General features: G+C 36.2%; 1 protein-coding gene and 1 pseudogene across 1 annotated transcript; one reads left to right on the top strand and one right to left on the bottom strand.

The window, feature by feature from the left end:
* The first annotated feature begins 935 nt into the window (after positions 1 to 935).
* On the top strand, positions 936 to 4,982 carry LOC116205169 (annotated as a pseudogene).
* A 5,528-nt stretch (positions 4,983 to 10,510) lies between these two features.
* Positions 10,511 to 13,194, bottom strand: LOC116205164 (malate dehydrogenase-like). The gene is made up of 7 exons (XM_031537669.1): positions 12,959 to 13,194; positions 12,539 to 12,697; positions 12,125 to 12,300; positions 11,619 to 11,896; positions 11,363 to 11,498; positions 11,120 to 11,231; positions 10,511 to 10,959 (listed from the first exon to the last, which is right to left on the bottom strand). Exons 1-7 carry the CDS (start codon positions 13,176 to 13,178, stop codon positions 10,856 to 10,858), a joined length of 1,185 nt encoding a protein of 394 aa, XP_031393529.1. The 5' UTR covers positions 13,179 to 13,194; the 3' UTR covers positions 10,511 to 10,855.
* Between the last annotated feature and the right edge of the window lie 4,190 nt (positions 13,195 to 17,384).

Raw genomic sequence — 17,384 nt, 5'->3', positions numbered from 1 at the left:
CCCTTCATGAACCTGTTAATGGGTTCCCATCAGGAACTCGTTATTTATCAGCTAATGAACTGTTAACAACCGTTACAAAACAGAAAGATCTGAGATAGCATCAACAAAAAAATGGATATTTGATCACATGAGTTTCATGAATAAAAATACCAACTAAATTAACATTATTCATGAAAGAGTTTCATCGCATCGAATTTCACTAATAATAGAAAAGTGAAGCTGAAACTCCTGAGTCCAATAAAAGAAGAACCGATCTCGAACCACACTTAATAAGTTAGAACAATTCATTAAAATAAAAGGGCTAAACTGAAGAATAAGAAGAAAAGAGACCTAAACTCTAATTTAATTATAATACGGTATTTTGTAAATCTAATAAATGTGTAGGGAGATTTTACTAATTTAATATTTTAACGGGTTTGCAATAGATTATGAGTATATATAGCATATCGTTCCCAAACAAAACTACCCGCATGTAAACCACTTCTCATGTGCAGGGCGAAGGTGGTCTCCAACGAGGCATCGCCATCCCTCCCTCTCAATGTATACTAGAAATAATTCCCGCTCGTTGCCAATAAAATCTTAGGAATGAAAGCACCAAAGTTAAATCCCAAAAAAAATCTTAGACCACGTTAAAGAGGTTAAACCTAAAAATCAAACGGCAAACTAATAAGTTAAATGACAAAATGAAACCGTCCCATGAGACATTGCAAAGAAGAAAAAGGAACTTGTGAATCATTGCTCATAAATGGTGTCTTGCTTGTTAAGCTTTAAGCCCAAAATGGTGTCTTGCCAGTTAAGCTAAGAGTCATCATTGTCCAGTGAAAATATTTCCAGGGACTAATCTGGGTAGAATATAAAAGTTCGGGGACCGAATTTAGAATAGCCATATCTTCTGGGGCGACAGTCCTCTGTAATTTTTATTTCCCACCCGCGGAGCTCTCAAGTTTTCAAGCTCGCGGCTTTATCATTTCAATGGCGTCTTCCACTATTCTCTCTTTCTCCTCCACAATCTCCCGCCTGAATCTCTTCCCAAAACTATGGCTTCCCTTTGCTCTCACGTCCGTCAACTCGCTGAGGCAGAAGGCGAACCGACAGCTCCAGTGAGCATGCCCGCCTCTCGGTTCCTCCTCAATCCACATTTCCGTTTCGAAACCTGCCCTTTCTCCGTCGCACTGCGGAGCAATCTCCTATGGGGGCGATTTGGTTGTTCTCGGCATCGAGACGAGCTGCGATGACACGGCTGCTGCTGTCGTGAGCTCCGGTTTTCTTTTCGGCTTCTGCCGTTCTCTTACAATTTCAGTTTGTTGGGTCAAGTGTTAGCCTTTGTTTGTGTTTCAGGTGAGAGGCAACGGGGAGATTCTGAGCCATGTTGCGTCTTCCCAGGTAGTGATCTTGGAAAAGTTCCTCTCATGTTCTATTTATGCAGCTCATCTGTTTGTTAAAATTCCTCTGCGGTTATTATTTACCAGCAAGTACGCTTGTCCATTGTCGTTTTGCATCCTCTGCACGATCTTGAGATCGCTATGGCATACTTAGAATCAAAATTAATTAACTAAGGTTGACATTTGCTATAATGAGTGTATGTTGCTTTCCAAATATCCAAGCTTCAGCCCAGTGGGTAATGGGTTGGCGGGGCCATCAGACTGCGTCACTCCCTTGGTAAAGATCAAGTGTGAGTCACTGTGAAGCCATGAAAGAGAATGTGGGCTGTGGGATTTAGTGGAACAAAACCCAGATACCCTTGTTATCTGAAAAAAAGAAACAAGAAGAAAAAAAAGAATAGTTGAAGCTTATTACTGAGAAATTTTGAGAGTTTTCTACTCTAGTCTGCTTTCTGTTGGATCATTTTGTTATGAATTCTGAGAGCTCTTTTAGAATTGGTTTGGGTTTTATCTGCTTGTAGTTGATGGATGGTTTTATTCTTTCACTTATATTGCAACCAGTTAGTTAGCTCAAATTTTGTTGTTTCCAACGTCAAGGCAGATTTGCGTGCTCAATATGGAGGTGTCGCTCCTAAAATGGCGGAAGAAGCTCATGCAAAAACAATTGATAAAGTGAGACCTTTCCCTGTCACATCCATTGCATTTTCAAATAGCTTGTCAACCTATCGAATCTCTTGTTTAGGGCCTGCTACTTTTTCTATTTCTCAACACACTGTACTTATCCTGAGAAGTCTCCATGACTTCTTAATGGCCTTTAAATGATGTTACATAGCATATTCAGATTCTACGTTATTTGAAAAGAGCATACCTTTCTGCTTGTTAGATACAGGTTGTGCAGGATGCTCTTGATAAGGCTAAAATAACTGGGACAGATCTATCTGCTGTTGCTTTGTCCATTGGTCCTGGTTTAAGCCTATGTCTTCGTGGTAATTACACACACACACACACATATATTTTTTTGACATGGTAGTTTCTTTATGTTTTTCCTCTTACCAAGAGTCAAGATATCAATCTGATGTGTCTCTTAGACTTTCGCTTTTACATGTTTGAAATAATTCATACTCAAAGTTTGCTTTCTCATTATGGGGACGGAGGCAAGTAGAGCCTTCTACCAGCTCATTTTGTCCGATGGGTTGGCTTACTCTGTAGTTACCATTTTACTGGAATCTTACAGTAAGCTTACCAATCCCTTTTAACTAGAGTTTTGTCCCTTTATATTGTGTTTGTGGGGTTGTGATGTGGTTTTTAATAGATCTATATTTTAGATTGCTCAGATGCACGACCAAATTAGAAGTGATTGATTCTTGTCTGAGACATATGCTCTATTAGCATAGCAGGTTGAAGATTGAGGTTTTGCATTGGCTTAACCAATAAATAGAATATTTGGAAAAGAAAGTGGATAGAATTGTGCATGCTTGCTTTCTTTGGGTGAGTTAGGTTAGTAACCCTTATTTTGGCATCATACATGATACTATAATGCAGGATGATATGATTCTTTTAATGTAATGCAGTTGGTGTTCAAAAAGCTCGGAACATTGCCGGTCGCTTCACGAAGCCAATAGTTGGTGTGCATCAAATGGAGGCCCATGCTTTAGTAGCAAGGTGAGGTAGGAAACAGGCGATCTTATAATAGCTTAGGCATGACAGGTTTTGGACACAAGTTAGAGCTTTATTTTTCAGCAATACAGATACACGAGACATCATTTCCTCGTGCACTCGGATGTCTGATATTATTTATCTTTAATAAGAAATGCTCGACAGTGATTGAACTGTATGAATTCCCCTTCTTATTGTAGGCTAGTCAAACGAGTTAGAATTTCCATTCATGGCCCAGCTTATTTTTGGTAAGCATTTATAATTTGTTCTTCCTTATAGTTGATTGTCTGAGAATTTGCAATGTTATCTTGCATGTTACTGAAAACAAAGGAAGAAACGGAAAGGAGCTTTCTATGTATTAGAGACGCTTATGACTTCTTCAGAGCATATTGGTATAGGATTAAGACTCAGTATTTGGGCCTTTTCATTTCCTCTATTTAGTTTGCTTATTCTTAATGTTGCCAGTGGCAGAGTAATTTACCTGGAGTTTATCATCTCACAGAAGTTTCTTCATATTGATAACACAGACAGTTCACTTCTCAAAAGTGCTTCTACTGCAAGAACCATTCATTTTTTCGAGCAATTCTTATTTGAGTTCTGCAATAATTAGCTCTTGTGAAGCATGCCACTTAATAGGATGGTACATGTTTAACTACTAAAGTATTAGCAAACCAAGTTTCATAGTTTAAGCAGGGTTTTCTTCAAAGTGGCATCCTATAGGAAGCTCTGGCTGGCATCCTATAGGGTTTTCCAGAAGTCAACTCATCCGAGAATCCTTCTTTTCTTTTGGTTGTCATAGGTTTAGTAACACATTACAAGCATTAATAAATGAAGGACAAGGAAAACTAATGCATTGATTTCATGAGTAGGAGTTGTGGTAGCATGGACTGGAATTGAGCACTTCCGCAAGGGTAGTTTTGATCCCCCACCACCTGCTGATGAACCTGAAGATGTCGTGGTTTGTCTCGAACTGCGAAACTTTATCATCGTCATTTGTTTACAATATATGCTTTTTTCCTCTCATTGTGTAATATGCTAATGGAATATTTGTGAAAGGATAAAAAACTGAAAATCAGAGCCATCTAGCAAAACACAGTTTTCACAGAGTTATGGCTGTTCTTTTGTCTAGGAGCTCACCTACAACATCTCATAGTTTATTGTAGGATGAGATGTTCACTATCCTGTTTTATCTGAACATTTAATGCTTAAGAATATCATCAGGTTGTGTTTCATATAATTGTAAATATGAAGGGAAAAAGTTTTTACAATTAGATTGTACAAAGCTACCTATATCTAGATCTACAGTGGCTGATGATGCTCTGACAGATAAGGAATGCTTAATCTGGTGCTGCAAAATTCTTACCTATGCAACTGAACAATGTTTTAATTTGTCAGCTGTCTTTTAGCTTTGGTGTGTCTCTGGTATCATAACTGTTGTTTCTTGTACAAATTGAATCAGTATGATCTAAGGCCAAGGTGGCCACTCGGGGAGGAATATGACAAAGGAAGGAACGAAGCCTGGTCACTGAGAAGAGCCCATATCCATCCTTCTCTGACGTCCATCATCCAAGCCTCCCTTCTGCAACAACCTTAGAAGTTCGTCATCTTCTTCCCTTATACCATTCACTTATCAGGGCTCTGCTAATAGTTATTTGCCATATTGGGGGTTCAATCTGCGAATGTTGTGATCGTTCTTTCAATCTGGGAGATTGGGTTTGAACGAAGGGCTGGGGCATCAACCGTCAAGCAATATATGGAAATTCGTTTAGAGAGCGTAGCAACTGCAGAAAATAATTATGACCTACTTTCAAAATTGGCGGGACACTGTCACTTCTGCTGAGGCCTTTACAATGTAAATTTGATGATTGGTTCTTGATTGTATGTATTATGTAGTTAATTTTTGGTGAAAAAACAAAAAAAATGGGCATGTTTTGGACTCAGCTTTTTTTCTGGACTTCCAATTATCCTACAATTGCAGAAAACTGGCGTCCTGGATTTTAAATATTTATAACAAGTAATCTTATTAAAAAAAAAGAAAGAAAGAAATTAATTTAATTATTAACACAATTATGAAAAACAAACAATTAATTCGTCTATATTCAATTCTAGAAACTAATTCTATTATACCAGTTAGTTATAGCAACAGATATATTTGATATACTTTTAACTATTTTATATCTTACATTACAGGAAATTATTAATTATGCCCTTATGTATATTTAGATGCTGTCTGGCTATATATAGTGGAATATTACGTAATATTTGAATGAATAAGAAATTCCTTATTTAATTTTTATGAAAATAATTTGCATGACCTTTCCGGATACTATATGTATATTAGTACATTATATTAAAAGAAAGAATGAAATGAAGAAAAACGCGAGCAACAGGCACCATGCCAATATTTTGCAGTCTTGAAGGGGTATTCACGTGCTAGAAATTTAATAATATTTGAAGCTGCATTATTATTATTATTATTATTATTATTGTTGTTGTTGTTGTTATTATTATTATTATTGTTGTTATTTTTACTGTTATTATTATTATTATTATTATTATTATTGTTATTATTATTGTTATTGTTATTATTACTGCTGCTACTACTACTATTATAATAATAATAATTATTATAACCGTTATCTAAATAGGAATTAATATAGTTTTTCAAATTTGATTATGTTAGACAATCTTCCCTCTAATTGTTTTGATTTCCTAAAACAATTATTTTAGATTATTTATTTAGTTGCCACAGCATCATAAAATCAAAATGGGAGATTTCATCAATAGATTTTAAATTGTGGAAATTATCTTTTTCTCTTCCCTAAATTGTGGAAGAAATAATGATTTTTCCTTGAATAAGCACCTTTGATGATTCTCGTTTCATGTTATTTGCTGTCGACTTAAAATAATAATTTAAGATGGTGCTGCATTGCCCTATATTTGCATTATCCTATTTTACTTAAGAATTATATTTCAATTGTTTCCCTTCCTAAGATATCTATCCTAGTACGAGAATCCCATTCCTTGATAAAAGAACAGCCACCCTCCAATAAACATTTTGATTTTCAAGTGAAACAATATTCTTAATCCTTAAGACATTGAACAGTTGGAACTCCATCTTTTGTATCTCTAATTAACACTGACTCAGTTTTTTTTTTCCTTCTCTGCAGCTGCATCCGCCATTTCAAAGGGCCAATAAAATAGAATAATGAAATCATTTATATTATTTAATAATCGAGTAATTTATTCTACTTCTCTGTACATGGACAAGTAAAACCACTCGCAATGAAGTTCCCGACTGTGAACTTCGAAGCTCAGTCGAGATAGTGATGATGCGGTACCCAACCTAGGTCACTATTTTGGCAGTGGACAATCCAAGATGGTGTTCATGTACTCACTATAGTACAATGTCTTGAGGGTGAAGTTTTCGTTTCACTCCAGCCACCCTGCAGGGTTTATTAGACTATCGAGGTAAAGTCTTCATGAATACATTCCTCGACATGGCCTCCCGAGGTGTAGGTCATGACAGAGCTCTGCATTGCCTTGGTTGGAAGCGGCCGTGACTCTTGTGGAAGGAGATGCCAGTGCTCTAGTTGGGATCCGTCCTGCTCTAGGTGGTGATGGTCTTGGTTTTGTTGGGAGGATTGCAAGCATAGATGTTGCAATTCAGGAAGACAACAATGTAGAGCGTGTCCCCGTAACCTTGAGATTTGCATTGATTTATATTGAATAAAGAGAATAATATCTATAGATATTTTTATTGAAATTACCTTATATGCCGTTACATGAATATACTGAACAAAATATGAAATGTACATACACATATATTATACACACACACACACACACGCTAAAGTAATCAAAACATTAAAGTTTTATGAATAAATTGAAGATGCGGACCAAGATAATGATCCTTCGTCTAATATGGTTAATTTAATATTCACATAAACAATACAGGTATGTATGTATCTACACATACATAAGTATGTATTCACATATCATGCAAGAAAAGAAATAAATCCACGTAGGAAATTGTCAATGTCAAATATACCGATGATATAAGAAGTATTTTACGAAATAAAGATTTAAAATGAATTCTAGTTGAACTGTTGCACCTGCTTTGCCCCCACTGCTTCTTCCTTCACTTCTTCCAATGCCTCCTTCGGAGATGAGGAGGTATATGTACCATTGATGTCTTGAGGTTAAACGATGCTCCCAAGTTGATCGACTACTTTCCTCTGTTCAAGCACACATAACCGACATCACAAAAGTGGTCGTTCTCTTGAAGCAAACGTTGCAGACAAGGCAGTGCACAAGCTTCGGCAACATCTACCTGTGGCAAGCCCTCCAAGACTAAGGTTTATGTGCGTTGTAGACACCTAATTTTGGTTTGGGTGCCACAGACAGAAAGAGAAATGAATTCAGAAGATGACGAGTCTATGCTACGCTTTCAACGTACGTGAAGAAGAATATTTCAATTAATACGTCTTATTTATTGTCAAATTTGATCCTCTAGCTTACGGTGTCTCTTTATTAAATAAGACCATTTAATTGAATGGTACTCTTTTTAGAGATTGAAAAGCATTTTTTGACAAATCACTTTATTTTAATTCTTTTAGAAAAATGTAAATCTTAAAAAAAAAATTTCTCTAATTTTTACCTCATAAAATTTTCAATTAAATAACTAATATATTTAATTTCAATTATTTATTTTACACTAATAATATGCAATTGTATAATGTATTTGTTCACATGAAAATTATTCTTTAACAATTTCTTAAATTTAAGTTACACGCAAGACATCCTACCGGAAAGTTACATGTAATACATATATCATATTGAGATTTTGCTTGACATATTTCAGATAAGCTTAAAATGTTATATTTTTCGAGCTTATAATATGTATTGCTTAATATAACCAATTGTGACTTATACGCTAGATCGGAAAAAACATTAAAATAACGTGTCCATAAATTTAACCAATCTTACTGGATCCACGATACCTAGGAAACTAGCATATATTATTTCTTATTACAAAAAATAAAAATAAAAATAATAATATCAACTTAACTATCCAGAGAAATTGACGTTCTCATTTGTTAAGGGTACGTAAATAAAGAAATTGTAATTAAATCATATACACTCGATGCAATTAGTTTCAACATACTTTCACAAAATTAATTGGGTTTTTCTAATTTATGCAGCCTTTCTAAATTTTTTTTCCCCGTATGCCTGGTGATCTCGTATCTCAGTGTTATGATTTTAACGGAGATTAGAAACAGACGGTGGATATTTCGTTACTAGCAAAAATAATAAGACATTACATGCTCGATGCTCATCTAAACAGATCACATGTACGATGCACAACTCCACATTACATTACTAGCAAAAATAATAAGACATTACATGCACGATGCACACGTAAACATTCCATTACTAGCAAAAATAATAAGACTTAACATGCACGATGCATATCAAAAGAGATCAGCTTAAAATTCCTATTAGAAGTTCTCATCCAAGGGAGGAGGGGTTGTCGGTGGCTGCGGCGCTGGTGGCTGCGATGCACGAGGTCACAATGGCGTGCTTGGCAACGAGAACTAACCGTATAATTTTGAAAACAATTAATATTGAACAAAAAAGAATTATGACAAAATTGAAAAAGTAATTAAAGACCGAGGATCAAAAGATTTTTTTTATTTTATTATTAGGTCAACATAGTTCATGAAATGGAGTGTAATGGAATGCCTTTTCACAATGTTTAAGGAGAGAGCAATCTGCCCCTAAATCTTATCTATAGCCATATGTATACTTATAAGCTAAAGGAGACTTTCCTTTGCTTGAGACATGTCCATCAAATATTTGTTAATTCACTTTCTCTCCCTATTTTTTTTTAAAGCTTCCCCATATCATTTTTCATCTTAAGATAAGTCCTTCTCAACAAATATTTTTCCGTTCAAAAATTTTACAGAACTCCATTAATATAAAAAGGAACCGTTTTAATATTTTACTCAACAAGTTATTATAGTTCTATACAAGTATAATTTACATTAATTTGAATGCTGTTTATTTCCATATTTTCTTTAAATTTCTATTTATTTTTAAAAATATTTTTAATTCATTCTCTTTATCTTCAATCATAATCATATTCAATATGGGAACTATATTATGGTACTTTCCATGATATAGTTCCCATATTTGATAATTTGAATTATGAAGGAATATTAGTGGAGTTTATATTAGAAATAATTAAATGTAGCATATTCAAGAAAGCTAAAATAATTTTAAACTTAAGATAATTTAACGAGTTTTGGATGTTGTTTTATCATGAGATTAGTATGTGGCAAGGCATGGAAATTTTTTTCTAGTATTAGGTTAAAGGACCAAGCCTCCACTTGCCATGTCATTTATAGAATTAATGTAACAAAATTTTTAATTTCTTTGGAAAGAAATTTTGTATGTATTAAAGAATAAGAATTAGGTGGTGGATTTACTAATTTAATATTTCAAAATCTAATAGATTCTAAGGACCTATTTATTTAAAATTTTCAATAGTTTCACTTTTAAATAAGTTACTTTTTTTCATTAATGATACCCTTGCGAGAATATTTTTTTGGTAGATAAAATTGTGGAAAATATTGCTCTTATAATTCCAGAAGATCGAGTATTAAAGATTATTTTTCTTTTTAATAAGTGCGCTTCCTGGAACTCGAATTTGTGTTATCCTCTTTACGGTTGTTAAAGTCGCTTACCACTCAACCAACGCTTTGTTAGTCCATTGAAAGAAGTTTTACATATATTAAAAAATAAGAATTAGGCGGGGATTTTAATATTTCAATATTTCAAAGTGGTAATAGAGTTTTATGGACCCATTTATTTAAATTTTTCAATTTAGCTTTACTTTTAAATAAGTTACTTTTTTCATTAATGGTACCCTTATTCGGTATGAACCGTGATATCCAAAAACTTAACTAGACCATGACTAATCCAGTCGAGCTGGGTAGGTCCGTAAATGGGTAAAACTGTCCCATTTTGGATTTTCTTCACTCACAAAACTCGAACTTGAGACCTTATTTAAGGGGAATAAGTGCCCAACCGTTGAACTAACCAATGCTGGTTCATTAATGGTACCCTTTTACATGTCAACAAGGTGAATATTATATTCAACAATAAATGTATTTATAATTGTGGAGAGATTCAAATACTTGAACAAAGGCGCTTAGAAAATCATTCAATAACTAAGTTTTTAAGCATATACAAAATGTATCTAAATTAGGATATTTAGAACAATAATTCAAAAAATAATTTCTAAATAGCGCGGTATTTCAAGTTATATTAGTTACTCTATAAACTTTATTAACTATTATTTTAGAATTAATTGTTGATTAATATATTAATTGAGATTTATATATATCTCGGACTAAATTTTTTGGTTACAACTGAGGATATCGTACATAATAAATGGAATCATCTTCCGCTGCGAAACCAGGGGAATTTTACTGGATATATCATAATTTGACAGTTTCATGTATACATACAAGAAGTTCCTTCTGCATGGCAAGATGCATAACACTCAAAATCAAGTTGTTGATAAAACAAACAACACATATGATTCTTTTTTTCCTTTCCTGAAATAAATCTTTTTTTTTTTTTGATAAAGGAAAAGAACAGGGAGATTTAATGTCATATCTCCGTTGAATCTTTCCCCCTGATTTGGCCTTATTGGTCACACTATTTAAATTTAAATAGACACGTTCCATATTGTTTTTCCCCTTCTCCCTCATTGTTATAATTTACAAATCATCGAAACATTTGTTCCATCACTTTTCCAATTCGAGGCATGTATAAGCCGTTGACTTCTCCTCGATCAGCTCCTTGGCTGTTGCATCCATCTTTGCCCTGGAGAACTCATCGATCTTTAGCCCTACAAAAATGCATACCGCATTTCTCATGATCGACAATACATTCCGTAACTCTTTTATTTCCTTTTGGCTAAAAAATGTAATCAATATCACGAAACATAATAAGTTTGTTGTATTTTTATCAGTATTCATTCCGACGTATAACACGATGAAGATACTTACCCTGGACAATCGACCACTTTCCATTCTGACATGAAACTGGGAATGAGTATATGAGTCCGGGTTCGATTCCATACGATCCATCTGAGCAGACCCCCATAGATACCCATGTACCCTGTTTTTGTGAAAACAAATAATTGGATGACTAGAACTTGATAAAAACTAAGAGACATGAAATAATAAATCAACAAATAATGAACTATATATGAAGGGTTGTTATTTGGTTAGGAGATTAAATGTGCTAACCGTGGATGTGCCATGGACCCAATCACGCATATGATCACATATAGCACTCGCCGCAGATAATGCGCTCGAAAGCTTCCGAGCCTTAATTATGGCTGCACCACGCTGCTGTACGATGCTTTGAAACTCTGTTTTCAACCTAAATGAGAAGATAATAGCGGAGTTACGAATACATATATTTGTCCACGATTATATGTCATCATAAAGTTTAATTTTGCGGCCATGTATCATCAATACCCCAATAAAATGATTGAATTACCAATTATCATCTGCAACCAGTTCCCTGACAGATTTGTCGCCGTTGCTTGTGATGATGGTTGCGTGATTAGCATCTGGGTATTGGGTTGAGGAGTGGTTGCCCCAAACAATGACGTTCTTGACTTCACTCACAGGCACATTCAGTCTTTCTGAGATTTGCCCGAGAGCTCGGTTGTGGTCAAGACGGGTTAGGCAGGTGATATTCTTCTCCGGGATCGATGGAGCAAATTCCTTTAAGATTAGGGCGTTGGTATTTGCTGGGTTTGCAACCACTAGAACCTATGAAGAAGAAGCAAGTTTTGATGTCTAATTTAATTTACCGAACCCGATAAATGAACCAGAGGAACTATTAGAAAAAAAACACGGGGTATTAATTCAACAAAACATATAATCGTGTTATGATTTCATGGGAAGTTGGTCAGATACGGATAATCTTGAAATTGCAAGTCTGCAGATATTAAATCTAATTTAGGAGACTTCACTCAAGAAAAGAAATTAATTTGTCACCTTGCAGTCTGCAGCAGCATGTTGCTCCAATGCCGATGCTTGAGCCTTGTAGATTGCCACATTCTTCGACATCACATCCTTCCTTTCCATACCTTCCTTGCGCGGGAATCCTCCCACCATTACAGCGATGTTTACATTCATACAGGCTTCAACGACATCAGTAGTAGCAACAACACCTGATCGTGCATTCAATTTCGGAGGTTGAGTTAACCAATATGTTAAACATGCCTAAAAGCCTTCACATATATGTACACATGGGTACGCATAAGATATGCTCAGCTCGCGGCAAGAGATATTTTGACGTACTATATGCTCAATGTTAAAAGAAATTATCATGATGGTCAGCGAACTGCTCTAAGCCGTGTAGATTAAGGTTTAATAATTATTCAAAGAGATTGAGCCGTATGAACTTACCTTTGAGGAGAGGAAAAGCAGCATCGATCAGCTCCATTTTCACCCCCTCCAAGGCCTCTGCTGCTGGCTCAATATCGAGCATGTGCAAGATTACCGGCTGATCAGGCCCCAGCATCAGGCCCCTAGCAATCATCGGGACAAGGGCATATCCGATTTGTCCTATGAACAGGAGGAAAGGCGCTTATTATATTATAACAAATACAAAGCTATCATGATCTCACTGGGTACTATTCGTTCATGAAGAAGAAACATGAGCAAGCCCGTCTTGAGTTGTATATGCCTACTATTTTAATTACTGGAAACAAATCCAAAGTTGGCAATTGGTGTTCTTACATCATACTCAGCCCAATTTCATTTTCCGGACAATTGTGAGAAAATACGAATATGATTCAAGGAAACTGAAAATTTGGAATAGCATGCCTGCAGCCCCGGTGACGAGCACTATGACAGGCTCCTTATCCACATGCGTGAAACTCCACATGTGTCTTACGATCTTCCCCATCAGGGCTCCACAAAACAGGACCACTAGAGTTTTTTGCAGCAGTTCGGTGTAATCGTAATCCATATTGATACAGATTATCAGAAACACGACAATTAATTCTTCTAAAATGATGCTATATGGGGATCCTTCACTAATCATATGTACGTCAAGGAATTTGTATTTGGTATCACTTTGCTTGCAGGACAATATAGGAAAACCAAAACAGTGTATACAAGGAACGAAATTTCTTCTGCACCAAGAAAAGGATCAAACATCTAATTAAGCTAAAACCTAGCCTATCTTGTGGGCAAGGTAACAGGAGAATCACTCAAGTGTTACTCAAAGCTACAGCCTTAAAACACTGACTCATGGGCCCTTTACGCTCAGGGGGTTACATTAAAGAAAACTTGTTTAAGTTCACCTCTTTGCCTGAAAATTTGATGAAGACAGTCCATGAAAGCGGTCGGGTGGGTCAAATTTTCCGTTTCTCAATTATTTTTGAGAAGACATACCCTTCGTGGGTCTCCTGAAGCCCGAACAATAGCCCAATAAAATGAGCTCGATTCTTTCTCCAAATTGGAGCGTCAACTCAATACTCAATGTCATAGTTGAAAATCACTAATTGAGGAACTCTTATAGTGATGATGCATCATCAACTTTCCTTTTTGGTGTATTAGCACATGCAATATGAGTAACTTATTGTCATTGTCTTTCTTCTCCAATGTCTTAGTACAAACTTACCATCACGGATTTGAGCCTAGATTTGACTCATCATGTCTAATTTGAACATTGCATTCTTTTACATACTCATCGGGCTTATATCAGGAAATAAGATTATGGTTTAATCATGTTGGGTTCACGATTAAACGTCATACCTAGTCAAAGCAACACTTTTAATAATTTAATCGGTGTACGTTTTCTCTTGTTTCTTCTTAGCTTGCGCTCTCTTTTGACGCCTAAGGAGTTTTAGCACCCTAACCAATTCCACATGTCTCAAGTTGGCTCGCTCTACCAAGCACCAAAGGTGGTTGTCCGCGTAAGAAGATCAAGCTAAATCGGTGACGTTATGCGTTTATACTAGCAATATAGACTTTTAGCCAAAAAAAAAAGAGTGAATAAAGGCACTTTTTTTTTTTTTTATGAATGGCATACTTTCATTAATCAGAAGTAGTTACATCAAAGGCCACTAATCCAGTACATAATGAAAGACTAAGAAACCCCAAACTCCACCCCAAAAGAATACTAATTAGCTGTGTACAAAATTAGGAGTGTTAAACATTTGACCGACTAAGATAACATTTACAATTTCGTGTGAGAGACGAGGGTAAACACTCAGTTTCGCTTTCACATATGCAAAAACCTTCCGAACTATAGCCGCTGGAGGTGAGATTTGCTTTTGGTAAGTCCTGACATTCCTCTCTCGCCATATACAGTATATGTAGTGAGTTCAAAGAAGCTTTAGGTAAATAACATCAAGCTTCCTGCCTCAAAGGGAAGTAATCTAGTTGATTTTGTATTCCAACTCACTGTAGTTCGGTGCAAACCGATTCGAGCCAACAGACTTTTCCAAATTCTTTAGGTGACTGGACATTCAAAAAAGAGATGATCACGAGTCTCCTTTTGCATACTGCAAAATTCACACTTAGTTGACGCGAGCTGAATCTCCCATTTTAATAGTTGGTCCTTAGTAGCTAATCTATTATGTACACTGAGCCAACTAATAAAAGAAGATCGAGAAAGATGTCCATCAAACCATATTGCATTCCTCCATTCCACTTTTGGGCCTCTGGGTCTAAGACACTGCCAAGCATTAGCAATAGAGAATTGTTCAGACTTCTAGGGGGTCTATAAGATTCTATCTTGGTTAGAAGATTCGAGTGTTGTGGCCAAGTCTCGGATCAAAGTAGCCTGTGGGTCCAAGCTCTCGGCCAGTGCCATTACCCTTCCACCAGAACTGCACTAACTGTTGCATGCTCCCTGAGTGAAGGGAAGCATTGGAGTCCTCTGCAACAATATTTGATCAACGAGCCAACATGTAGCCAGGTATCGTACCAAAAGGACACAGCTATGCCTGAACCAACTCTGCATCTAATATTAGGGAACATGAGAGCTCTGATCTGCATTAATTTCCTCCAATTTCATGAGCAATCTTCCGGCATCCGTAAAGACCAAATACTGCTGCCTTTTGTTAAGTATTTATTTGCCCAAGCCACCCAGAGAGAGCCCCAACTCACAAGGAGAGACCATAAGTTTTTCAACACGTACCTTGTTCCACATATTTAAATCCTTGATATTGAGACCTCCCTCAGCTTTTGGGAGGCAAATGGTTTCCCAGTTGATCTTGCCCCCACCTGTATGTTGCTCCAGACCTTTCTAGAGGAAGGATCGACACTTTTGTTGCACAAGTTCGATGACTTTTTGGGGAGAATAAAATGGTAACACCAATAGCTGGCCATACTAAAGAGCACATAGTTGATCAACTGCACTCTTCCTGCGTAAGACAAGTACTGCACAAACCAACTCTTGATTCTTTTCACAATTCTCTCGATAAGAACCTCACAGTTCTTCGAAGAGAGTTTCCCGGAAACAAGAGGAAGGCCTAAGTATCACACAGGTAGTAAGCCTATTTTAAATCCAGAGCAAGTCACCAATTTAGAAACATAATCCCCGATAATGCCTCCCCGTAAAAATCTCAGATTTTTCGGGGTTCAACTTCAGACCAGACCATTGATAAAAAGGTATTCAAAACATTCATTAATCAGAAATTCCAAGTATGCATCATACCATCAAATTGTAAGCAAGCCTACATATTTCATCTGTGTTATATGAAGAGGGTAAATTATACTGGAGGTACAAACATTATTGTAAATGTAACACTTTGACACAAATTTTAAAAAGTGTAACAATCATATACAAATTTGTTTCAAATTATAACGATCATGTACATTCCGTCAATTTCATATTAACGCCATTAATTTTGAGCTGAAGTTATTGTTGACTTATCATATTTTTATGACATGGCTCCTACATGACGGTTTATAAATTAAAAGTGAAATAAATAAAATAAAAAATAAAAAATAAAAAATAAAATAATAATAATAAATGAAATAAAACTAAATCTATATTAATAATTAAATTTAAAATAAATAAATAAAAAAATGTTTAAAAAATTCAAATTAAAAATAAAAAAAAATTAAATTAAAATATTATAATTAACATAAAAACATAAAAAATCATTTTAAAAACTAAATTAAATAGAAAGAAAGTTTAATAAATTTTTAAAAAAGAGGGAGAGATCTTAATCAGGGTTGAGGTTCCCCACGCACCGATGACTGCGCTTGGGGTTGGGTGGCCTGTAGGATTGCCCCTACCCTTGTTTTGATAGATCAATAGGGATGGGGGCGCTTCGCAGGCCACCCCACCCTTGAGTGCGGTCGCCAGCAGTGTCTCAATGCATCGACGACCAAGGTCGGAGGTATGGTGGCCGGTGGAGGCGCCCCTACCCCTCTAATTCAATTCAAAATATAAAGGAAGAAAGAAGAAAAAAGAGAAAAAGAGGAAAGTAACAAAGTGGGAGAGGGGGAAGGGCAATAGAAAAGTCAGTCTTGTTCAAGCTCGACTGAGCTCATCCTCCTTGAAGATCTCCCTGTCCTTCTTATTTATCTCATCCTTCTTATTCGAGTTCAACTGAGCTTTGTCGAATCGGGAGTGGAGGTGCCAACCTCATGGAGGCGGAGACGAGAAGACAAAGGCGGGGGGAGATGGAGACGAAGATGAGGAGATGGTGGCGCGGAAATGAGTTATCTTTGTAGGATTGCCAGTGATCTTGCAATTAAATGGCCTAAGCATTATAGATTGCCTTGTTTAGTGACACTTTCTAAGGGGTAATCTATCTAGCATTGGCAATCCATATTACCACTAAAGTGGTGATCCACACTGACTAGGGGTGTGTCTATGTGGATTGCCATCAAGGTGACCATCTCAACAAAATAAAATTACGAAAATGCCATCGACTTCTTCCCTTTAGCCATATTCCAGAAACCCTAGCCGACTTCTTGCCACCACCGTCACGTCCTCCGCCTGCCCCTACTGTCACTTTTGTCGTCACCACCATCGCCTTATCTCCTCCCCGACTTCTCCCTTGTCGTCACCTCCATCGTGCTTCGATTGAAACTTAAATCGAGGCGTTTGTGTTTCGATCGAAGCTTGAGAGGCGATGACTATGGAGGTAGCAGCCACCTAGTCCAGGTTGGCGGTCGGAGCTCCTTTTTTTTTTAATATTTGTATGTTATATTTTAAAATTTTTGGATTTTTTAATATTGATATTTTGAAAATATTTTTCAAGGGCAATTTGGATTTTATAAC

The sequence above is a fragment of the Punica granatum genome, chromosome 4, assembly GCF_007655135.1.
Source record: "Punica granatum isolate Tunisia-2019 chromosome 4, ASM765513v2, whole genome shotgun sequence".
Taxonomy (NCBI): Eukaryota; Viridiplantae; Streptophyta; class Magnoliopsida; order Myrtales; family Lythraceae; genus Punica; species Punica granatum.
This window is presented reverse-complemented; position numbering and strand designations above follow the sequence as displayed.

Coding starts and splice junctions, on each gene's coding strand:
- LOC116205164 (XM_031537669.1), bottom strand. CDS start 13,178: ATGATTAGTGAAGGATCCCCATATAGCATCATTTTAGAAGAATTAATT. Junction 12,301..12,538: donor TGCTTTTCCTCTCCTCAAAG/GTAAGTTCATAC, acceptor ATGCACGATCAG/GTGTTGTTGCTACTACTGAT. Junction 11,897..12,124: donor ATGCTGCTGCAGACTGCAAG/GTGACAAATTAA, acceptor TCTTCTTCATAG/GTTCTAGTGGTTGCAAACCC.